This window comes from Etheostoma cragini, chromosome 1, assembly GCF_013103735.1.
Source record: "Etheostoma cragini isolate CJK2018 chromosome 1, CSU_Ecrag_1.0, whole genome shotgun sequence".
Taxonomy (NCBI): Eukaryota; Metazoa; Chordata; class Actinopteri; order Perciformes; family Percidae; genus Etheostoma; species Etheostoma cragini.
Window position 1 is genome coordinate 17554280 of NC_048407.1, and position 25243 is coordinate 17579522.

The 25243-nt window shown below is 40.1% G+C and overlaps 1 protein-coding gene across 1 annotated transcript; it reads left to right on the forward strand.

Moving 5' to 3' along the window:
• The first annotated feature begins 535 nt into the window (after positions 1–535).
• ext2 (exostosin glycosyltransferase 2) lies at positions 536–21661 on the forward strand. Its single transcript, XM_034870239.1, has 15 exons — positions 536–719; positions 961–1301; positions 1426–1649; positions 2069–2158; positions 2912–3028; positions 4041–4236; positions 5774–5913; positions 6002–6095; positions 11408–11539; positions 15492–15681; positions 18426–18592; positions 19227–19370; positions 19830–19958; positions 20625–20707; positions 21045–21661. Exons 2-15 carry the CDS (start codon positions 987–989, stop codon positions 21181–21183), a joined length of 2160 nt encoding a protein of 719 aa, XP_034726130.1. The 5' UTR covers positions 536–719; positions 961–986; the 3' UTR covers positions 21184–21661.
• The last annotated feature ends 3582 nt before the right edge of the window (positions 21662–25243 follow it).

The window sequence follows — 25243 nt, forward strand, 5'->3', positions numbered from 1 at the left end:
CGGAAGAGGCTTAGGGCCACTGTCGAAAAAAGTATGTGAGTTCTGACTTTATTCTCAGAATTCTGAGAATAAAGTCAGAACTCACACACATTTTTCACCAGTGGCCATAATCCTCTGCCGTAGTTTTAGGACTGCTGAGTTTTGAGTTTTTGAGTTTTGAGTAAAGATGGCATATGGATATTTTGATTGCAGCTATATTTTGGTCTGACCAGATACAAGAGTTATTTTATATAGCCTAAGTTTTTACAACAGATGCTCTAAAGTGTGAATGGTACTGTTGTGTAGCAACTGTGCAGTTGTAATGTTCAGTTCTGACAGGTGCAAAGATCAACTCTAGTATCCAAATGCCATTGAATAATTGTTACATAACTCATTTGCTTACAAATGGCAATACTTTTACTTTTCGTAAAACGTGTCATTATACTTCCACTCCACCAGAGAGAAGCAAAGTAGTGTGTCTCTCTGCCTTGTCTGATCCTGACATTCACAATAACCAATCTTACTCCTCTTGCCTAAACCTAACCAACCCAACCAGAGCAAGTAACGAATACTAGCCAATCAGAGGGAGCGTAGGGCGGGTCAATGCCTACTATTTTGCTTCCCGTAGCGCTATCGTTAGCTTGATGCTAGGTTAGTATTGACACTGGATATACGAGTGTAGCCTGTTTTCTAACCGTTGCTATGAATTAACACCGAACCCTGTTCCTTGTAACGCCTTGGTATGTAAAACTTAAACCTATAACATTTGAATAATCATTTTTTCGATCGTTTTTTAACGTTTAATAATGTCAGCTGAATTGGTGAGACGACTTAGCATGAATGTTTACATAGCTGCTTTACCTTGCTTGCTAGCTAACTGCTACGTTTGCGGTGGTTTGTTTTACTAGGGTAACGTTGGAATGTACGTTAGCTAACCCTACTTCATTGTAGCTGTCATTAATTTGAAGCCTGTCTTTACAGTGGCTGATTGGAGAGAGGTGGCTGCCATGTATGCCTCTGGGAAATACAGCACGCGCGGCCCTGCTCTCATCCCGCGGATGAAAACCAAGCACCGCATATACTACATAACCCTCTTTTCTGTGGTGCTCCTTGGACTCATCGCCACCGGGATGTTTCAGTTCTGGCCACATTCCATTGAGTCCGCAGCTGACTGGACCCTTGATAAACGCAGTGTTCATGACGCACCTCTGGTCCGCCTGCCTGTCTCCAGTCCCATTCCTGAGAGGGGGGACCTCAGCTGTCGCATGCACACCTGTTTTGACGTGTACAGATGCGGCTACAATCCTAAAAACAGAATCAAGGTAACTGGCTCCCAAAACAACCCACCCACCACAGAGATTACACAAACTAAGTGTATTCTTTCAATTTTTTTGCTGTGTTCCTTGTTGAAATTATGACCCATTGTGGAAATGATTGCGTTTGTAGGTGTACATCTACCCTCTGCAGAAGTTTGTGGATGAATTGGGGGTTCCTATCAGCAGCACTGGGCTGTCCCGAGAATACAATGACCTGCTCAGTGCCATATCTGACAGTGACTTTTACACTGACGATGTCACCAGGGCTTGTCTTTTTATCCCATCTATTGATGTGCTGAACCAGAACTCTCTGCGGATCAGAGAGACTGCCCAGGCTCTGACAATGCTACCCAGGTATATGTTTACACTAGAGTAATGAAAACAAACCATTGTCCTAATTATTTCTAACCATGTATTAGAGTTTGTCACTTTCAGATGCTTTTGCAATAATTCCTCTTAATGAACCCATTTCTCAAATTGCTCTCATATTATTGGTTTGCATTGGTGTCAAAGCTCAAGTTTGACAAAGAGCCTAAACAACGTCTCCAAATGTTGCTTATCTGGCCAACATAAAAGAGAAGTTTTTAATAAACAACAAGTGGTATGAAACAGAGAAAACCAATGTGAAAAAGGTGACTGGTATTTTTATTTAATAATCACTTAGAATGTTAATTGGTGAGCTCAGAAAACTTTAATTTTTTTGTTTTTCTGTTTAAATAATCTGTTGATTCATTTTTATCATTCCAGCAGTAATCTTGTGTATGTTTTGGTAGATGGGACAAAGGGATGAATCACCTACTTTTCAACATGTTACCTGGAGGTCCTCCAGACTACAATACTGCCTTGGATGTGCCCAGAGACAGGTAGCTACCGTATATTTAAAAAAAACATCTTAATATTTAATAATGGGTTCATTATAATTTGAATGAAAATACTGTATGTAGAACAAATACACTGAAAAGAATAGGGTTGGTGCATGAATTTCATTAGCCAAAAAACTTTAGGTCTGGGGAGGAGGGGGCGGGTGAGACGACTCGCTCCAGTATTTTGAATTTGTATTGCAGTAACTATTTTAAACACTAGCTGTCAGTATTACATATTGCACCTTTAAATCTGGTTGTGTTTACCAGCGAAGAGCCTTTGTCTGAAGATGTCCTGTAGGCAGTGTAGAGTGAGGGTTGAGGATGAAAGAGGTTGGTTTTATGAACATGCAGCCTTGAGACAATGGACACTATCTTTAGCTGTAAGGAATTTCCTTGGCTCATCCAGCTGGAGTCTATTTGGCATGGAGCCTCATCAGAACCAGGTGTGTGTGTGTGTGTGTGTTACTGATGGCGTGTTTCCACTTTATATTCACCTTGGCTGAGAATAGAACAGAATCCAAAGTACATTTCATCACCTAGTGGACTACATGGGATTTATTAACCAGGGCACTGAGCCTTGTTTGATGTCACTTCATGTCACACATCAGCATTGTTGATAGCAAAAGTGCCTACACAGGAAATCCAACACAGCAAATTGATAAATTTGTGTTTTAAAGTATGTTCTTGTAGCTCATGTCTGTTGAAATTCCCAGTGTTCTTAAGCAGTGTTACAATCCAGGTCTATTGTTTTAGAGCGCTGCTGGCTGGAGGTGGTTTCTCTACATGGACCTACAGACAAGGTTATGATGTCAGCATCCCAGTTTACAGCCCCCTCTCTGCAGATGTTGAGCTGCCTGAGAGGCAGCCAGGGTAAGCACATCTTACAAATTAACTCTGATTATCTTAGTTTGAGTAGCACATCATAACCAAATTACAATCACTATATTAAACTATCCATGTTATCCAACATCTCTACACAGGGTTTCTTAAATTCGTTGAAGTATTGTGTTCTACGTCTTAAATAATTTTAAACCAGTCTTGATTTTACATCTATGTAATGCTATCTCTAATTCTCATCAAACTGCTCCCACACTGCTTTAGAATGTTCTTTTTATACCGTGCTGTTGTAGTTGTTGTGTTTCTTTTGCTAGTCCAACTATTAATTGCTCTATTACAACTACAAATGAGGCCAACAAGCAACTTATATTGCAGCCAATCAGTTTGAGTTATGGCTGAAAGTTTCTTTTACATTGTACCATAGACATAAAATGGATTTTTATTTATAAGCTATGCGGAAGTGAAAGATAACGCGATACTTGGCTTGAATAAACTGAATTTAGGGCTTGGTTTAGGCCAGTTGCTAACAACATATTTAAAGCCTAGTGCTTCTTATGCAAAAAAGCAATTTAAACTTTTGAATGTTGGGTGTACAGGCGCTAGAGTCTAATGCAAAAAGTGAGAAACATCTAACCGCTGTTAAGGGGATCCATGAGACAACAGCCATCAGCCAGTTCTATTTAGTATCTGGTGGCAGCTCCAGCCCCGACCCCAACACTACCTTCCCATTGTCCAGTCCAGACCCACACAGCAGCTCTGCAACTTAATACTAAGAGTGGGTGTGCTCTGGGTCCTCCACACAGTGACTAGCCACAAGTCCTATAATGCGAATATTATTGGTGTGATAAAGGTCTTAAATTACATTCATAATGGTGATCTTAAAAAGTCTTAAGTTTGACTTGGTAAAACCTGCAGAAACCCTGCTACAGGTTCCAAGAGAACGTAATGGTATGATAAAATGTACTTCTAGCCAAGTTATTTATAGTCAACTGTGTAAAGTATGACTGGATAACCAGTTGGATATCGCCTGTCTCCATTCACCCAGGCCACGGCGCTACTTTATCCTGTCCTCTCAAACTGCTATCCACCGGGAGTACCGTGCTGAACTGGAGCGCCTGAAGGAAGAAAATGGAGAAGCTCTGCTCCTCCTGGACAAGTGTAGCAACCTCTCGCAGGGTGTTGCCTCTGCACGTAAACGCTGTTACAAGGGGCAGGTGTATGACTACCCACAGATCCTGCAGGTGGGAACACAACTGCATTTAAAATCAATTATTTCAAAGATGAATTGTATCACATATAAAGATGCACTATTCTTGTTAAATGCACTACGTTACTGAATTTGGCAACAAAAATAACTGATTTGAAAAAACTGGTTGTTGGTGGTAAATTGACACCACCAACAACCAGTGCTTGTTAGAGGCAGAAGGCATGCTCGTTATACTGTGCATACGGAAGGGATTCACAACAATCCACTTTTGTCACATTTGGTTATGTTACAGCCTTATTCCAAAATTGATTTAATTCATTTTTTTCCCTCAAACTTCTACACACAATACACTATTAAGACAACATGAACATCTTTTGTTAATGTTAGCAGATGTATTAGAAATAAAGAGTAAAAATACAATGTGTACATAAGTATTCATAGCTTTGGCTAAATACTTTGTTGTGCCACCTTTGGCAGCAATAACAGCCTCAGGTCTTTTGGAATATGAAGTCACAAGCTTGCTGCCACCACCATGCTTCACTGTAGGAATGGTATTAGCAAGGTGATGAGCGCTGCCCGTTGTCCTCCATACATTACTTTTGTCATTCACGCCAAAGAGTTAATTTTGTTTCTCATGGTCTGAGAGTCTTTTAGGTACCTTTGGCAAACTCCAGGCATGATGCCATATGCGTTTTACTAAGGTGACCATTGGGTTATTGGTCACCTTCCTAATCCCTTCTTTCCTGATCACTCAGTTTAGAGGAACAGCCAGCTCTAGGAAGAGTCCTGACAGTCCAAACTTCTTCCATTTACAGATGATGGAGGCCACTGGGCTCATTGGGACCTTTTAAAGCAACAGATTGTTTTTCTCTACCCTTCCCCAGATCTCTTATTCGAGGCAATTCTTCTGTCTTAGAGGTTTACACACAATTCATTTGACCTTATGCTTGTTTAGTGGTCTGACATGTACTGTGGGACCTTATATAGACAGGGGTGTGCCTTGCCAAAGCATGACCAATCAACTAAATTTACCACAGGTGGACTCCAATTAAGATGTAGAAACAGCTCAAGGATGATCAGTGGAAACAGAATGTACCGAGCTCAATTTTGAGCTTGATCGCAAAGACTGTGAATACTTATGTACAAGTGATTTCTTAGTATTTTTATTTTTTAATAAATTTGCAAAAATTTCAAACCTTTTTTTTAAGTTGTCAATATGGGATATTATGTGGAGAGGTTTGAGGGGAAAAAATAAATTCAATCCATTTTGTAATAGGGCTGTAACACAACAAAATGTGGAAAAAGTGAAGCACTGTGAATACTTTCTGTACACACTGTATATGTTTCAGCAGTCTACAGGCTTAAGTTTTATCACTCAGCAACCATGAGTACTGCAATTAATGGTAACCTAGTCCCTGGGGCTTCAATAAGCGCTTCCTTTTTGTCAAAATGCAGTTAGTGAAAAAGAAAAAAAGAAACGTCTAGTAGTAAAAATGGGTTTGGTTTTAGTTTGTTTGTATAATGCAAAATCCCATGTCACCTAACAGTTTGCATTCGCTGTGTCTCTATAGGAGTCTTCATTCTGTGTGGTTTTGCGAGGGGCCCGTTTGGGTCAGGCTGCCCTCAGTGATGTTCTGCAGGCTGGCTGTGTTCCCGTTATCCTCGCTGACTCCTACATACTGCCATTCTCTGAAGTACTTGATTGGAAAAGGTTAGCCTAAGTCACCGAAAAGTTGAAAAACAAGTTAACGTTTTGGTCATTTTTGGGTTCATAATTTAATGTTTCTGTTTCTGCACAGAGCATCAGTGGTTATTCCAGAGGAGAAGCTATCAGAGATGTATACCATCCTAAAGAGTATTCCTCACAGACAAGTTGAAGAGATGCAAAGACAGGTAACAGACACAATGTACTGAAGGGTACTGAACAACTCTCAGAAAAAAGTTACTTTTTTTTTTTTTAATTTAAAGTGCCTTGTATTTAGTTACAGTTTGAGAACTTAGATTGACATGGTGGTCAGAGGTGCTGTCATGTGTGAGATGTGCCTGTACCTTTTCCAACCAACCCAGTCTATGAAAGCCAAAACAAATTTGATGGGATGTGCAAAAGACAGAAATTTGGATACCAGCCTTACTTTTGGTAAATTTGAATTTCCTCCTTTGCTAAGCCTAGATTTTTAAAAGGCTTTCAGAAGACTCAACTATGTTGCTTTTAGCTCAAGTGAAGTGCACAGAAGACGGCTCACTCTCGCTTTCCATTTGAAATCTGCATTGAGCCACAATAAACAAAAGTGAAAGCAGCTTTTAGAGAAGTTCAGCTGCTCCTCATTCCCTTGTATCAACCATAGTCCATTTACTAATTATACAGGCCAAACAGACATTTTAGGCAAAGGGCTCAGAGACGTGCTTGGAGTTGGATTACACCAGACAAGCTCAAAAACATGACTTGCTCGTGAGATGGGGAGGTTGGGTGATGATTTTCTGCTGTGTAAAGCTCAAAGCTAACTTTGTAGCATAGATCTGATATTGTTATCCAATGGTCACTCTACTCCTCTGCCGATGGACAGATGGATTGAATTGATTGCAAGTTGATTCTTTCCTGAGACATTTCTCTACAGAAGTGATTTACTATGAATTTAGTGAAACTTATTGTATACCACAATGTAGGATTTCTTTCTTGTTGGTCACGGGTTATACACTTAAACCTGCACTAAAAGCATCAGTGGGATGTCCTGTTGGTCACATTGATGATTATTGAAAAAAATCGTACTATTCTTTTGTTTTCCTTTTTACCTACAATAAACCTTGGTTGAAGTTTGCACACTGCAGTGACAGTCATGTAATACTATAAGTCCATTTCAACCAGAATATGTGGATTCTTGTAAGGGACCATTCAGTGTCCGCCGTATTCTTACCTGCAGATACTCTCCATCATCCCTGGTGTACAAGATTTGGTCATTTAAATTTGAGTCTTTAATTAATGAAAAAATCTGGAGGGAAAGCATTTTTATGTGTGCCCAGAGCCTGCTTTTTTAATGCAGATATTCTAGAAAGCTAAAACATTACTTTATTCTTTGGCATAGTTTCTGCTGATGTATTTAAATAGTTTTGCCAGCAGAGGGCTCAGCGGTCCTTGCTTTCATATTGTGCCTGTCCATGTTCCCATGTGGTCTGACTTTTGTGCTTACCAATGTAAAAAGAAAAAGAAAAGAAATTGGAATACACAGTGCATAATTACTTCAAATTAAATACCAAATAATGAACGACTTATTATTTTATTTCTTTAGTACAGTCAACATAAATTATAGTTACCTTTTTTAAGAGGCTGAAGCCAAAGAACTACCAGCATACCCTATCAACAACAACAAAATATCTGTTTCAAAGAAAATTAATAGTAAAGATAAACTGCTTGGGTAATTTTATGTTGAGACTAAAAAGTTGATTGAGCGAAGCTGACCAAACTAAAGCTTTGGGTTGAAAATATAACTGCCCTCACATTAGTATTCATTGTTATTCATCAGTTGCCTTTCTGGCAGGTCTATTTTACACAAAATATTTATGACATCTAGGTAATAGATGCAGTTTCAATTCAGCCTGCGGGGACAGAGCATTGGTTAACTTAAGGAGCATGTCTTATTAGAGACCCGGTCAAATTGTGATCGACTACTATTGAGCTCCCATCAGTAGTCTGCTGAGCTCATTTTCAAATTTGAGATGATGAAATAGCACCCATTTAGGTCACATTTTAAAAGGCCACACGATAAACAGCTGTGAGATGATAACATTACTCAAGTGAGACTACTGAGCCTATGTTTGTGTACTGATTTCCATGAGCGTTGTTTGGGTCTTATTTTCAAAATGGGACACCTACACTACAGACCTTTTTATTAGGTTAACACAGTCAAATCAGTGATTTTATAATAGGATGAGTAAGATGGGAGAAGGGAGGTATTGCTGGAGATGGAGTTCATCTCACTACTTTTCTCTACAGCCTTGGTGTTGAGATTCAACCAGCTTTTTCTTTCAGTCTGTTGATCCTACCTGTCTTCCCAACATTTTTTGTAGCCTTCCAGCACTCCACCAAGCACAGTACACTGGCTGTAGCTGATTTATAATATGTCAAGTCGGTCTACTCTCCTCTCCCTTAAATCCCATCTGCTTTTTTTCAGTTCAGTCTTTTTACTTTTTACATGCATCCCCTCAGACAGAACTGAACAGCCAGCCAGGATGATGACAAGTGTCTGTGACTTTTTTGTCAGTCGAAAATGTAAAAACAGCCCCTGAATCTTTTTAATCAAGAGTTGCAGATTTGATATCCTTGAACTATCAACCAAGGTCCTCCACCAGATTCCTATTCTCTTTTCTTACCTTCACAAATGCAGGAATTATCAGAATTGCCATTGCTTAAAGTTGAATATGAAAACAGTCCAATAGAGTGCCTCTGTGTTGCACTACAGAATATTTATGGCCACACAAACTAGTGTCAGTGGGGTAGTCTTTAATCCAGGAAAACCATGGGGCTAACTGGCCCCAAGACTGTGTAATTCCACAATAAAACCTGCTGCTAAAGCAGTGGTCTTCAGTCATTGTCCTCTTATCCCAAAGTCCTGCTAGTTCATTTTTTAGCCCTTCTAACAAGGACTGATTTACCCCTGGGAGAGACCAGGTTGTTATTATTAACAAGTTGTGTGTGTAGAAATGTTTTGATCACAGTTAAAAGTAAAGTGCTAATAAATCTTCAGCAAAACAGTATTCCTACTGAGCAGTTCACATGATTGAAACAGACTCTGTTTCACTGCTGTTTTTGATTATGTCAATAACACTAATGATTGCCTGGTTCTGTCCATAACTCACTGGCTGCCAATTCTGGGCTATAAGTTGACTCATCTGTCAGGCACTTGACAACTTCCTCTGAGTTAAACAAAGGGATGCAGAGTATTGTAATATAAGCTGTTTTTGGTCATCTCTTTGACCTTTTATTTGGAATGATTTTAAACAAGAAAGGAGTGGTAGCTTCTGGGGAACTCTCTAAACTAGAAGGAAATGAGAAGCCAAAATATCTATATCGCCCACTGGTGGCTGGCTCCATTTTAGCGGATGGTACATAGACCAAATTTCTATGAAAATGAAAAAACATCTCAAATATTTTTTTCCGAAAGATGGTTAGTCTAATTTTAGGTAGTTCTGATGACACCGATGTTTGGTCAAGTCTTAATTTTTCGGATTAAGTTTGGTTTTTATTAAATATTTGACGCTATAAAAACAGGGTGAAACGTCATGATTGACAGCTGTGATTCACTCTCACTTCTGCGCAGACTGGCTGCCTCCTAAATTGTAAGATGGTGGCACCCGTATTTGGGATATTTTGGCTTCACATTTGTACAGTGGGAGGAAGTGGAGATTGCCCGTCTCTTTTTACGGTTGCCATATTCGTTGCTACACATCCTTTATTCATCAGTCAAACAAACCGTAACTAAGTGTGGACTTCAGGCTAGATGCTGCAAATGGAAGATGGTGTAAAGGGTTTCTTTTCCCATCTTGCAACGCTGTCTCTTCTTCCATTCTCATAAAAATTCCTGCAGCGAGAGAGTGAGAGGGTGGAGGTATGGGCCCTTGAGCCAGCGCAGTTTGCTTTCTGCCTCCCTCTGGTCCGTAAAGAAACTTTCATCACTGGTTGATTTATGGGCTGTTGGGATTCCCCCCTGAGATTAGAAAGTTTTTGGATTCTCCTCACCCCCACTATAAAAATAAATGCTGTGTTTGTGTTGTTGTACATCTCTAGTCTGCTTTTACTCAGACGTGGGTGATTTAGGCAATGGCCACATGTTAACATGGCACTAAGGATTGTCTATGTTTGGGGCACACATTAGCCAATAATATACACTGGAGAAGAAAGAAATACAGCCCAGTTCTTTGCACACAAATACTTAAATATTCACATCCTACTCCAGAACCTAGGGTCATTGAGGAGCTGGTGGAGTCAGTGTAACATGAAGGCTCCTGGCAGGAGACGGTGTTGTTTGAAGCTTTGTTAACTCCTAAAGGGTCTTCTTGCCTCTTAACTGTCCCTTGAACTTTTTAACTAGAGTAGGAGTCTGCAGGAGGCTAGACACGTACATGTCATGGTTAGTAGCGCTCAATTCACTTTAAATGTAAGGTTTCGTGGTGAACAAAGTGAACAGGAGTTAATGAACATTATAGAATTTTCATTGATGTCTTTTTAAAGCAACACTTTTGTACCTTAAAATAGTGTTTCCAAAAACGGTTTAGTAGTTCATCAATTCGTAACAAGGTGAAGGGCACTTCTTCATTCGCTTTGCAGCTCTCTACCGGCTATGCGAGTTTACCAGATCGGGTAGCGGATCTGTAGTTCTAATGAGACATAATGGGACAATTCCAGTTCCAACCTATAGGAGGACCTCAGCCGGAAAAGTTCCTTAGTGTTGCTTTAAAAACAAGATGTCCAAATAAACAAATTCAATTTACATGAATAAATTCTCATCTTTGCAGTCTTGGCTGAAAAAAAACATTTGAAGTGTACCATGAATGAGGGCGGTTGGAGTGTGGTATTCCTGCAGCCAATGTGATAACATTAAGATATGGGTTAAGAGTTTAGTTATGATTAAAGTCTGCTTTTCACATCAGAGATCTGTTGAAGCAAAACAGGCACAGTCAAGAGTTTTTAAAGATCTTCAGAAGAAGCTTTTCAGAAGGTCAAGAGGCTGGAGACGGCTACAAGATTGTCTTTAAAGACTTAGACTGGGGTGGTGGGGGGGTATGATCTGGATTTTACAGCTAGGACTTCACATTGGTGTTATCTTTTGTCAAGTAGTGGCTGTACTCCACAGCATAAAATTAGAATAAAAATACTAAAACTGTTTTAAAAGCCATAACAACAATCCAACAGCTAATTCTAGAAACAAAAACAGGAGTTTCTTATACCTGAATGCAGCATGATTTGATTGTGATAGAAGTGTAATGTTTTTTTTCCATCAATCAATCAATTTCCATCAATCAATGCAAATATCCATTCTGTATTGTCTATATCTGTACCGTAAAGATTTAGGAAAGTTGAACAGAGCGTGCTTGGATTATATACAGTTTGTCAATGAGTGGTGCAATATTGATCTCAAAGCTTGTTTTGTGATTGCGATTATTATTTTTTTTTCATGAGTACATTTTAACAAGTCTCTTACATTTGTCCATAGGCACGCTGGTTCTGGGAGGCCTACTTCAACTCCATGAAGGCTATTGGCTTGACAACGCTCCAGATCATCAATGACCGCATCTACCCATATGCCGCACGAACTTACGAGCAGTGGAACAATCCACCTGTGGTGGTATGTAACTGTGTGGATGTTGTTGAAGCATTTGTTACTTTTAGTCATCTGCCTCTATATGACTTTGACACTGGCAGACACCTCTCTCCGGTCTGGTAGTGTTAATTTAAACTAAAAGTCTTTATTGTCTATGTGGCACAAATGTGCTTTTGTCGTTTGTGTTTAATCAGGATTCCAATCAATTCTGTCACTTTAGTGAATGATTATGCCGTTGTCTTTTAGAAGTATCTGATGTTTAGCTATTTTTCTTCCAACATACAGCTATATAATCTGTACAGTCTGTGTGCTCTGCTGTGCTGAGGCAATCCGTTGTATTCCTCGAAATCTTTCTATTAGAGACATCTGAATGATAACCATCCAGAATGGAGCTTTGGCCATACAGTCGCTCATAGTGCCTCACAAGCTTCCCCCTCTCCTGTGCCTTATAAATCTAAGCCTCTGTGGCAGAGTGACAGTAGATGCCTTAGTCTTTCTGAAGCGCCACACATGCTGCGCTTCACAGTTTGGTATACACCCAGCAATGTCCTGAGGCAGCCAGTTTCTGTCAGCACTACTGCTCTAGGAGGATGCCTCCGTTGTGGTGAAAAATAAGTTCCATCATGTCTGAGTCAGTGTGTTTGTAGAAGGCACGCTGGATGTGAAGGTGTGTGTGTGTGTGTGTGTGTGTGTGTGTGTGTGTGTGTGTGTGTGTGTGTGTGTGTGTGTGTGTGTGTGTGTGTGTGTGTGTGTGTGTGTGTGTGTGTGTGTGTGTGTGTGTGTGTGTGTGTGTGTGTGTGTGTGTGTGTGTGTGTGTGTGTGTGTGTGTGTGTGTGTGTGTGTGTGTTTTTAGCATCCCTGTGGTTGTGGGAGGTTGTGGCTGCAGACAGCTTGGCTGGGCGACCATCTCTCAGGAGTTGTTAATCAGCCCAGTCTGATCTCCTCCATCCTCAGCCTGTGGGGTAGAGGCATGTGCATGTGAGCATGCATGTGGATGCATAATTGTGTCTTTGCATCTGTTGAATGCCTACATGTATCCAAGTAAGTAGATTCACTGTAATGCTAAGATTATGGAGGTGGCAGTCACAATCAGGATGCGTTGGCGTCAACAAGCAGATCAAGAGAGTGGTGCTTTGGGGGTTTTGTTGTTTCAGTGTTGCTCAAATCTGTACAGTCATTCAGGACTAATAGGATTCCGGTCAAGCTGACCATGGTTGCCTGTTTTTCTCTGAGCAGGTAGTGATTAGTAGTTACACTTGACATTGCCCACATATCGGTATTACCCTTGTCTTAAGGTTTGTTAATACCGAGAGAAGGTTAACTGTGTCATAGTGCAGACCATTGGCCATTCCTGCCTGATATGGGAGATTAAGTGTTTTCTTGATAGATTCAGTGAATGGACGATGAGAAGAACTACTACAGAGCACTAAATAAATCAGGCAGACATCCCCCCTTTCCCCCCTCTCCTCCTGCAGTCTTTAGGCTGGTAATTGAAAGCACATTTCCCTGGATTGCTGGTGGCTTTGGAGGGGGGTTCAGAATAAGGGACAAGCTGCTTTTTGTTTTGGTGTAGGTAGTAGGGAAACTTGTAAGGTTTCTACATTACAAAAATTGAGCATCTCAGAGTTTACATTTAAAATATTGTATGGGGATTGGCACCTGGGCAAATAAAAGTCTTATTTGATCACTATTTTGTTTAAAAAGTTACTGGACAAGGTGTAAGTGTTTTGGCACTTTTGTTTTGACTCTGTTCTCCTGTACATTAGATTTCGAAAAAACTGCTACAACATTGAAGTTTTGACTTTCAGCTATATTTTGAAGTTTTAGTTCACATCTGATTAACCATGTACCATAAAATATATTAGACACAATCCCCCAAAGGTAAAAAAAGGCCCATGATTCCTACATATGGATGTGAATATTTGTAAATATGTAAATACCTTTTTAAAACTGAAAATCAGCACGTTAACTTCAGTCAGTCGCTCTTGAAATCCAATTGGCTGAAGTAGAGCTAAAATGATGATTAAAAAATGCATTATTACTGTCCTTATATTAGTGAATTCCTAAGTTTCTGTTTCTTTTTTGCTGACTTACCCATGACGAAAGTGCGTAAAAAAACTTTACTCTATCACACTATGTGTACAGTGCTGTGAGGCAATTTGTTACATCGCGAGACCTGATATCACGCAATATTTTCTCCCGCTAAGTCCGGCAACTCACCGGCCAAAAGTTGCAAGGGTGGTTTGTCCCATAGATAGTTAAAAAGTTTTTCCGCTCACTGGCGCATGGGGTTGCAAGACAATCACAATTTAACTCAAAAAAAATTAAAAAATGTGTAATATGTATTTCAGTGGGAATGTACTGCCACAGATAAACAAATAGGACCTACAGATGAAGACATTTTTATTCTTTGGTAAATCTTCATTTTATGTGCTCTTAATCTACATACCCCTAAGATTGAAGAACCACTCAAGTAGTTTTTTTTTTAGTGTGTATATAAAGTATAAAAAAAACACATAACTCCTTCAGATCTATTGGTGACGTAATGAGCGGCGGCTTTCTTTTCATCTATTTTATTCTGTTTGACAAATGACTTAAGTAAGTGGTCTCTTAACTCTTTTATTCTGTTTAAATGCATCTGTGCTGCATATATGTGTTAGTTTCATTATTTCCCCCTCTGCTTGTTTGACACTGTGAGAATGACCACAAGGAACTTTCCACTTGCCAGTAAAGTTTTTTTTATTAGTGGAGGAGTGACTGTTGTTGTGTTAAATGCGGTGGCTGTATCTCCGCTGACAGTATTGTGTTGATGCAGTTGAAGGAGCCACATAATCCCTGTGTAGCCTATGTGGCCCTGAAGAGAAACCGGGTTTATATGTACTTCAAGAAGCCCACAGATTTACTGTGTTAGATATGGTCTCTTTGCCCTTCTCACTGATGTAAACAGTGGAACATCTTTGGAGCCTTTGATGAATTTTATCAAGAGACCCTGGTGCTCTTATATTTGCTAGTCTTGGAGTAGCACATGCTTGTCAAAAAATGATTTGCCTTTTTATGTCACTTGAGAAAACAACCTTTTGTAAACCAAAAAGTTATTGTTTGACCACAGACTAACACTCTGTCATCTCTGGTTTAGTGTCTGTTATCCAAATGACTAACATTAACAGTTCGTTTTTTAAAGATGATTTTTTTGGCTTTTATGGCCCTTTTAAGTGATAGGATAGCTTGAATACAGGAAAGGGGAGAGAGAAGGGGAAGACATGCAGCAAATTGCCGCGGGTCGGATTCAAAACCGCGCCACTGCCGAGGTCTAAGCCTACTTGGGGCGCACACTCTACTGGTTGAGCTAGAGGTCGCCCCATGACTTACTTTTAAAGTTTTGTATTTAGTACACACGGTAGACACATACCATCAGGAAACTCTCCTGTGGCTTCCTTCATTTAACAGTGTCACTTGATCTGAGCTTGAGTCAATGCGACTCCCTGGGTTTACAAGCTGATTTAAAGGGGAGCAATGAAAGAAAAGCCAAGTTCCACATTGACAATAGATGGCCGCTACTTGCTGTTGCCCATTTTCCCCTTCCTCCTCACTGTTCCACCCTATTTCTCCTACATCCCAGATGAGACTCACTTGTCTTGTTTGCAAACTCCTTCCTAGTCTTTCTTGTCATTCTGTACTCTAGGGTTTACTTAGCACTTTGACTGGAAGCTTTTGGCCTGTGCTCTGCCTATGTTAGCCCCTGAGACACATTATTGGATGATGATTGATGATGCTCCATAATAAAACCACAATCTGGAAATAACTGCAGGTGACCTCACTGTCCAGTGAAGCACTATTATAGTGTATTAAATCATGGAAAACATGGCAGACATGAAAACACAGAAGACGCTAGTCTGTCTCTACAGTAGCTTTGGGAGGATGAAAAAAGATGCAGTCTAAACGGCCTGTATTTTTCTTTGTTTCCTTTCTTGTGTAGAAGTGGTCCAGTGTGAACAGCCCTCTGTTCTTGCCACTAATCCCGCCAAGGGCACCCGGTTTCACAGCGGTGGTGCTGACCTACGATCGTGTTGAGAGTCTTTTCCGCGTCATCACAGAAATCTCCAAGGTGCCTAGCTTGGCTAAGCTGCTGGTGGTGTGGAATAACCAGAACAAGAGTCCTCCTGAGGGTGAGTGTAACTGATTCTCAAAATTTCAAAAGTTCTTGAAGCTTTCCAAAAGATGTATATGTATATATAGTTGTATATACACTCAGTTTAGGTTTCTGTCTTTCATCACTATTAATCATCAGTTGTAGTCCATCATAGATGTGTCATAGTAAGCTCATATACTTGTTATTTATTGCAACTTGTGCTCTAATTATTTGCCTTAATATGGCAATTAAGTATACCTCAGTTAATCGCTCCTTACCCTACTTACTGTTTAACTCAGATCAAGGCTGTTGTGGACCAGGAATTAAATCTGTCCTGCTGCTGTAAGAGTTGGCTAATGTAATGAAGTAATGAGACAACTTTGAAGTTCTCCCTTGTGGCTGTGAGTTGCTTTTTCATTAGAGGCATCAGCGGCGCCTGGCTGGAGCTTTGTGACCCATTAGAATTAACAAGGGGCCGTTGACGGGTCAGACTCATGGGGCTCCGTCTAATATGAAGGCAGATTTGATTGGATTTTGATCTGATGCGTTTACAGACGGATGTTTTTACATCCTTCTGTGCTTTTTTTTGAAGAAGATGCTGATTAATCAAATCAACGTTTTTTTTACAGAATCTAGCATTATTTTTTTTCTGTTTGAGTCATGTTTTATTCATGTTTTATAACAGACTTAAATTATTTTTTTTAATTAAATAGTCTTGACCTGCTTGCAGTATTTTTATCTGATATTTTCTTTTTAATGATCCATGTAAGTGTGCAGCACCTGAGATTAACTGCCACACAGGTACAACACTTTTTCAGCATTTTTCAGAATATGACATTTAGTTTGAATACAGTTTAGAAAGTCACAAAAAGATTAACAGTGTCTGCATTTTGACTGATTGCAAGGTAGGGCTAAAGTTTCAAAATTAAAAAAAAATCGCCTATAATTTCCTCACACCTACTGTCACTTTCTAACTTAAGAAATAAATGGATGACAGCAACATGGCCAAAGTGAAAAATGAAACTGTGGGCCTTTAACATAGCAGTTTTCCTGACAATAGCTTTTGACAGGAGACCTCAGACGTGGTTAGGAGGACCTGAAGATCTTCTTATAAGCTGCCAGGCCCATTAATGAGGGGACACATTCTGTGTGATCTGTCTGTGCCGTAGTCCGTGCCATGGATACTGCCCAAGATCTTTGAATTGCTTCCCTGAAAAAAATTTGATCTGTCTCATGAAGAATTGTCCTGTGGTCAGATTTGCACGTGCTTGAGACTATAGTAAAATATGAGTCAGTGAGTGAAGTTAAACTCCCAGAGCACCGATTTCCACTGGCAGCACAGACTTCAAATATCTCTCAGTGGTACATGACATCATAATTACAAACCCATCTTCAAACCCTGTCCGTGGCCATATTAATAACTTTGTTCAACCTTTAAATATGTATTACAGAGTCACATACTGTATATATGTACAATATAAAATAATGAAAGTCTAAGGCAGGTGTGAAAAAATGCAAATGTTTTTAAAAATATAAATAACGATTGTTTATTTTTCATCAATTTACTTTCAGTAAATTAGTGCAGCAGATAAAAAACACATCCACCCTATTTCCCTTTGAAATTGGAACCCATCTACTGTCCGGAGAAAGTCTGGCCAGAAGTGGTCTTCATGGAAGAGTTGCAGCCAAAAAGCCATACCTCCGACAATGTTGTTGTGCATAGTTGTGGCTTGGACTTGTTTCCATATCAGAGGTATGGCTTTTTGGCTGCAACTCTTCCATGAAGACCACTTCTGGCCAGACTTCTCCGGACAGTAGAAGGGTGTACCTGGGTCCCACTGGTTTCTGCCAGTGTAAGTGTACCTTTAAGAATTGATGCTGGTTTGAAAGGAAAAGTGTAGTAACACCAAATATTGATGTTATTTTTCTTTTGTTTCCTCACTTTGCATTTTGTAAATTGATAACAACTTAACAATTATTTTTATTTTTAAAAGCATTCTTAGTTTACAGCATTTTTTCACACCTGCCTAAGACTTTTGCACAGTACTGTATGTTTGTAGGGCTGCGGTGAAAAATGGCCATAACAGTTGCCTAGAAGTGGCGTCTTCAAATAACCCTATTTTGTCCAACCAACAGTCCAAAATCCAAAGACAGTCAATATACTGTCATATAAGACAAATATAACCAGGAGGGATGCTGCTTAGAATTGCTTAGAACCTAGAAGTTAACATTCAATCATTAACCGTTAACTGACAAGAAGGCAATGCAGCCCCCATTCACATACTTCTGCGTTCCGTGGGCCGCTGTGGACTTGTAGCGGTTGTGCAGCCACGATGTTCCGTGCATTGTCGTGGACACATGCATCCGCTGTCCTCCAACAGCTTGCACAACCACACGAGTCCACAGCGGTTAACCCACCAATCCTCAGTGATATTGTGCTATGGGTCAGTAGTTAACTTACTAATGCAAAGTTGGCTCTAGAAATTGCTTGTATAGCCTATTGTTCTTATTTTTTACAGTGCAGAAAAGATGTTTTAATAACTTAGAATATTTAACTGATTTTATTGGTCAGATTTGTTATTGTCAGTTAACTGTTAACCGGCTAATCATTAACATCCTTAAGAACCAGCAAATCTTGGCATTCAAGAAACTTGAACAGGCGAAGTTTGGGCAATTAATTTTCTATCAACCAACTAATCAACTAAATAGTTTCGGCTCTGTACCTTTGTGTATAAAAGTAGAAATGTGGTTACTGTTATTATATCGTTTTCCTCCGGGCAGAGTCTCTATGGCCCAAGATCGGTGTTCCTCTCAAAGTCGTGCGAACCAAAGAGAACAAGCTGAGTAACCGCTTCTTCCCCTACGACGAGATTGAGACAGAAGCTGTGCTAGCGATCGATGATGACATCATCATGCTGACATCTGATGAACTGCAGTTTGGTTACGAGGTGAGAAAAAGATCCCTGTAAAAATATATATATAAATACACAGTATAACATTTTTCCCTAGACCGTACTTTACCATATTTCCTCTGACAGCATGTATTGCAGGGAACCATTTCAAGTTGATCCCAGAGTTTAAAGTCATTCAGGGAGATTACTGTCTCATTCTCAGCTACCTTGGGATTTCACTGCCTGCTGAATGTGTTTGATGTGTGAAGAATGATGACAGGTCTAGAGCTGATGCTTTCCATGCCCACATACCTGCTGGGCCCCACTCAGCCCAGCACACTCACCTGAATCCATTTAGAAGCCATTTAATAAAATTGTGCTCAGTTTAAGGATAATTACATGGAATTATAGGCAGGATAGAGGAGCTGTCTGTCTGAGCAGATGATCAGACTGGCTGCTGGTGTCAACCCTGAGATATTCAGCCAATCATAAAGCTACTTCTGAAAATATTTCAATTTTTGGCTTAGGCCAAAATGTTCAGAGATATATTTTGAAACAAGACTACATTTTTATTTCTTAAACACTCTTTACAACACCTCTAATAATTTATGTTTAAGTGTAAGCCATCAGTTCTCCCCTTAGTTTAATTTACTTGAAAACGTTTGACAATCTGTTTCCTGTCCTGCTGCAGGTATGGAGGGAGTTCCCAGACAGACTGGTGGGCTACCCAGGCCGGCTGCACCTCTGGGACCATGAAATGGGGAAGTGGAAGTATGAGTCGGAGTGGACCAACGAGGTCTCCATGGTCCTAACTGGAGCCGCCTTCTACCACAAGGTGACCTGGGAAAAGCCTGAAATTAAATAGTTTTGGTTGCTTGAGTTCTACCTCTGTCTCTTTCACACACATTTCCAATTGAGCTACTCATGGATGTTTGGACTTTTGCTTAGTAATGATGCACAGTGAACCCGTTTTAAAAAGGAAATTGTTAATTTTATGTGGAAATCAAATAAAGAATGAAGTTTGTTGAAAGGATTTTGAAATGTCCAGTAGAACTCTGTATCTGTAGGCAAGAAGATGAGAGTGATGGATGAGCAGTGTCATAGGTAGAGCAAGGTTATCTCACTTGTACTTAAAAGCTCACACACTCACAGAAGTTCAAAGCAAATTCTGGTGCATTGGTTCTTCCTACACCACGGTCACTATGTCAAACAGTGTCTGCATTGTACATGATGAGTCTGCAATAAATCTACATGACACTTAGTAATCATTTGTTTGTTGTCAATCCGTTTACAGTACTTCAACTATTTGTACACATACAAGATGCCAGGAGATATCAAGAACTGGGTGGATGCTCACATGAACTGTGAAGATATTGCCATGAACTTCCTGGTGGCTAACATCACGGGCAAAGCCCCCATAAAGGTATGTTCATAGCTCTCATTGGTCTGGCTGCTTTCAGCTGGCAGGGTGAGGCTGAAGCCTGACCGGCGGACCAGCATCTCTGGGTTTGATCAGCTCTCACCTTACGTCTTCACCGCCTCTCCCCCTCCCCCCCTCCCCGACACACTCACTATGCCCAGGTGCAGGGGCCCGAGCTAAAGCCCAGCGTTAACCTCCCTTATCTTGGTGTCACTCACTGGCACTCCCCCGCTGAGTATGTTTTTCTAAGCTAACCAGGGCTCACGCACACCCTGCCATCAAATCGCAAACGGCACACTTCCCTACTCCCTACCCGCGCCCCCACCTTCCACCATATCTCCATCAGATTCCTTCAGAAAACACCCACCCTTTTTAACCAACCCATTCCGTCTCCCTCTTTCTATGTCCCGCTTTCTTCTACACACATACATTCACCAGTTCAAAGCGTGGGGCGCAGGCATGTGTCAGGGGTGTAGATGGAGGTTACACAGAGGAAAAGCCATACATCATAGATCTCTTCAAATCCACCAATGAAGAAATAAATAGAAAAGTCACAGACTTATTAAACAGAATGGACAGTTTATTAGCATCTATCTGGGCTGTGCAGGTTTAACAAACAGTTGAATTGAGTTGACATTGTTGGCGTGACTTTGTTTTGCTTCTGTTTAGGTGACCCCCAGGAAGAAGTTCAAGTGCCCTGAGTGTACTGCCATTGATGGACTTTCCCTGGATCAGACACACATGGTGGAAAGGTACAGCACTTTGTTTTGGAAATCTTAGATTAAATGAGCACAAAAGATTCATGTTTATTCATTTTATTGTTTACTATTTTGTGTGCACACACTTCAACTGAAAATCTTGTTTCTCTGTTTTTGTCTGTTACTAAAGCATTTTTACGTGCGTGCGCGGCACCTACCACATTACACATACAGTACTGTAATATAAACGTTTGTTGTTGGACTCCAATGCACAATCACCAGCAGCGTATCTACATTTTCTCCCGATATCACGATGTAATCGTTTATTAAAAGTCAGATATGTTCTGTACACTGTACTTTATAAGTAAATAAGTTGTGTTTTTGTCCCTAGATCTGAGTGCATCAACAAGTTTGCATCGGTTTTTGGTACTATGCCTCTGAAGGTGGTGGAACACCGTGCAGACCCGGTGCTTTATAAAGACGACTTTCCAGAGAAGCTCAAGAGCTTCCCCAACATTGGCAGCCTCTGACCAGCCTGTAACAGATGTTTGGATCCCGGTACAGCCTCAACACTTTAAACATAAAAGACGTCAATATTCAGACCAAAGTAGCACATTCTTCTGTCACCGTTCAGTTCAAGTGACTTTTGCTTTGACTTTTAGATTAAATTTAAAAGGCAGAATTGTACAGGACATTATGTTGATATCTTAGGGATCCTGGAATGTGGGGATGGTGATGAGTGTGTTTTAGAATGATTTGTCTATTTGGCTTAAAGTGAGATATTGTCAAACATTGACCAATATGACTGATAACACTAATGTTACATTAACTGCTTTTGGAGTCTCTCTGAGTCTCTTGTGTTTGATGGACTGATTGGAGGCTTGTGGTACCTTACTTTTACTGTTTTGGAGCTGGAAAGTTTGAGCTCCAGCTGCTCTGGAATCAGCGTATACAGTGTATATATTTGTATTTTGCAGCAGTGCTGTATAATAGTCATAATTTATGATGTTCCAACTAGGATTTTTTCCCCCCTTTATCTCAAATAACGACATTGACCTGATTCTTTTTGCTATACTGTATTAAAGTAATGTTTAATTTACATTATATATATATATACTGTATTAAATCATTCAATAACATATCTTTGTAGGCTTTATCGGTTAACACACTGCATACAGCAGCAGATGATGTACAGTAGAGGTTTTACATCTGTTCTGTTTTAATCAGATTAGACAAAATTGGTACCATGAATCTAATATTTAGAGCAAGTAATTGCTGATTTTAAAAGAGTGATACTGAGTCGGCTTGCACGAATAATCTTTATAAAATCGCGATCTTGATTCACTCTGTTCACAAATTAATATTGAAATAACCACAATTTAAAAATAGAAAACAAAAAGATTCTCCTTTAATTTTACTAGCCAACGGCATCCAAAGCGCTACTACTTTCTTCTGTAAGTTTTAAACATAGACTGTATAAAATAGGTCGTTAAGCGCTCCAAAGCGCTGCGATGCTCTCACTTCTCTGCATGGAAGCCTTTATGTGTACAGGCTTGTTGTAATAGCAATGTGCTAGAGGTGCCAAAAAAACCATTTGTTTGGTACTGCCAATTTGTATTGTTTTGTCATGGTCAAAAAAATGGTGGCACAGAATCGTGATATCAATTCTAAGGAAAAAAGTTGTGGTTCATATTTGCCCCCAAATCGTGCAGGCCTTTCATGACGCTATTTCATGAGCTGAGTTATGTGTATGAACACTGCATATGCATAGGAGTAATTGTTTGTTTGTCATGGATTTGGGTAGTGAATCTCCAAATTCACACTTTTCAAAACCAATGTTTATAAACTGTTAATGCAATGCTTTGTTTTTCCAAATAGCTGTTGGGTGTTTACTTTTTTGTCCTTTTCATCACTCGTTGTCCCAGCTCCAGTATTTAGGCTGTAACATTGGAGCAGTGCAGTATTTAATATGTTAACATTGCCTTGTGGTGGTTTTATTTGCCTTTTTTTATTATCATAAGGTCAGTTAAATTGTTTTAATTTTTTTTGACTGAGATTATGTGGCATATACATGAGTTTGTAATACATGATAAGTAAAGCCCACATTAATATCTCACACTGTGTGTGTGCGTGCACGTGTGTGCGTGTGTGTGCTTCTTCCTTCCTTTTCATATGTCTTTACTCAAATCTGTGACCGTCCAGCGCAGACACTGCGTGTCACGGACGATCCACTGTTCTCTGCAGCCCGTCACCTGTTGTTAATATACGCTGCCTAATCCACACTGTTCAATGTCAGCAGTTCAAAAGGGCGCAGTTCATATTTTTGTCAACTTCAATTACTGTGATACTCTTGCGGGTTGTGCGATCTCATTTCAGCACTCGTGTCCCTTCAAAGAGACTGAATTGCGTGGGGATTTTAGTATGGGACTAAATGATGACACAATATTTTGGCAGGGAGTGCAGTGCAATAACACAATGCAAATTCATTGTTTTGTTTTTTTACTAACAGCAGGCAACGTATTCACAAGTTGTGGCCGACCAGTATCTTTAGCTGATGACTTGGAAGACTTTTCTGTAAACTCAGTGACTTCAGTGATTTTTATTTCTAAGAAGAAAATAATTATCTTGATTTTCTTTTCTTTTTTTTCTGTAGCCTACTGTGAGGGTAACAACTGGATCGAAACAGCATTACCTTCTACCCTGTGTACACTCTCTTTTTTTTTTAAATATATATAAACCTTGTCGAGCTTGCAGTACTCTTTATAAGAAATGGAATGACATATACTTATTTTGAATAGATGTGCAATAACTTATGTACTTTAATCACACACAAAAATGAACACAAGCATGAGTAAATTCATACACTCATTTCAATAGTCAGCTTAAAGCCACAAAAACTTAGAGGGGAAAAAAAAAGTTGAAACTCGTAAGAATTACATAACAAGAGGAAAGTAATGTTCAAACAACTCTGGAAATACAATTTTCACACCAAATGAAAAAGGTGATACAGTCAAATACGTGATAAACAATCTCACAAAATAAAACATAACATCTAATTAATAACATGTCCAAGAGTTTAACATCACCTCATTCCAATCCTTTTTGCATGCACACAACGGCACACATATTTATTATATATTTACTCCTATACTGATTGCCTAACTTCAGTAGTATTAGAAAATGAGAAAATTGGACAATGATTTCATCACTCAGGGATGTAGGTATGCAGCACCCAGGAGGGAGAGGCTTTTAATGTAATCTTGCATTAGCCGTACTTATGTGATTAGAAGTAGATCAAGAGTGTCTGTGGTTCCTAGTGGAGGACAACATCAGAGAGGGTTCAGTCCAAGAATAATGCAGCTGAAATACACAGAGTGAAACCAGTGAGTATGTAAACCTGAGCTACTGAAAGCCAGTATGTCTGTGTGCACTGTGCTGAGAAACCGTCTACATTAAACCATCCAGAAGACAGACGGTCCTGTCTATCCTGACACACAACACTGCAGTCCACAGCCTCCACATGGCTCAGTGTTAATTAAAAAGCCTTCCCGGGTTGGACGTGCGGCTGTGCCTCGGACCCTGCCAAAGGGGGGGCTGCAGCTTTGAACCAGTGGACATAGTGGAAGTGAGCAAAGGGAGAGGCCCAAAGCAATGTGTATGTGTGTATCAAGGAGGGGGAGAATCTTTGAAAGCAGAGCCATGACAGCTGAGGGGGAAGCATGTGTGAGGCATGTTTGTTTTGCATTTACCCCCTGAGCGCAGCTGTGTGCACTGTCCTTTTCCCAGAACACCGGAACACAGCAGACGCCCTCGCGGCTCGCCCTCCGTCCAACCCCACAACTAGAGCAAAGGGGGCCCTATGTCCACATTTGCAAGAGAGATACGAGCTATGGATGCTATAGTCAGGATTATGCAGATACCTTGGATTTGGGTTGGAGAGTAGAACTGGGTATCATTTTGGGATTCCTGCGTGAACTATGCTGACAGGTTACAGCCTGCACCCCACTTCTTTTTCTGTCCAGAAAGACACTGAATGTGGTTCAGTTTAGAGAATTAGCAATGGTTGCTTGGCCTGAAGGTGATTACAAGGTATCAGGTTTGCTTGAAACACTTTTGTTTTGCTTAAATCAGGCCTTTCTAACAAAGGAGCATAACCTCATTGCTGTTTTTGTCACCGGATGAGACCGTTACCAGGGGAACAGCGAGGTTTATGATTTTAGTATTTAAGTGATATGAGGCTATGGATATGATTTAGGCTCATAGATATTGTGCTCATCTCGGGCTGGCGTCCTCTTTTCTTTCCACAGACAGGCACAAACAAACAAAGACATATTGTTCCACGCCAAGATAGAAGTAACCAGGGAGTAACCAGAGTGGAGACAGGGAACGTGATTCTCTGCAATGCTATCCTGACACATTAGTGGTTTTACTAAAACAGGTCCTGCTCACATATCATGCCAAAAAACTAATGAGGTTGGGCTCAAACTTCTGACTTGCATTTTCCATACTGACACTTCGGGACACTACCTGACACAATAACTATCAGTGATTCTTCTTCTACTCTACACATTTTTTACACATCTACCATGG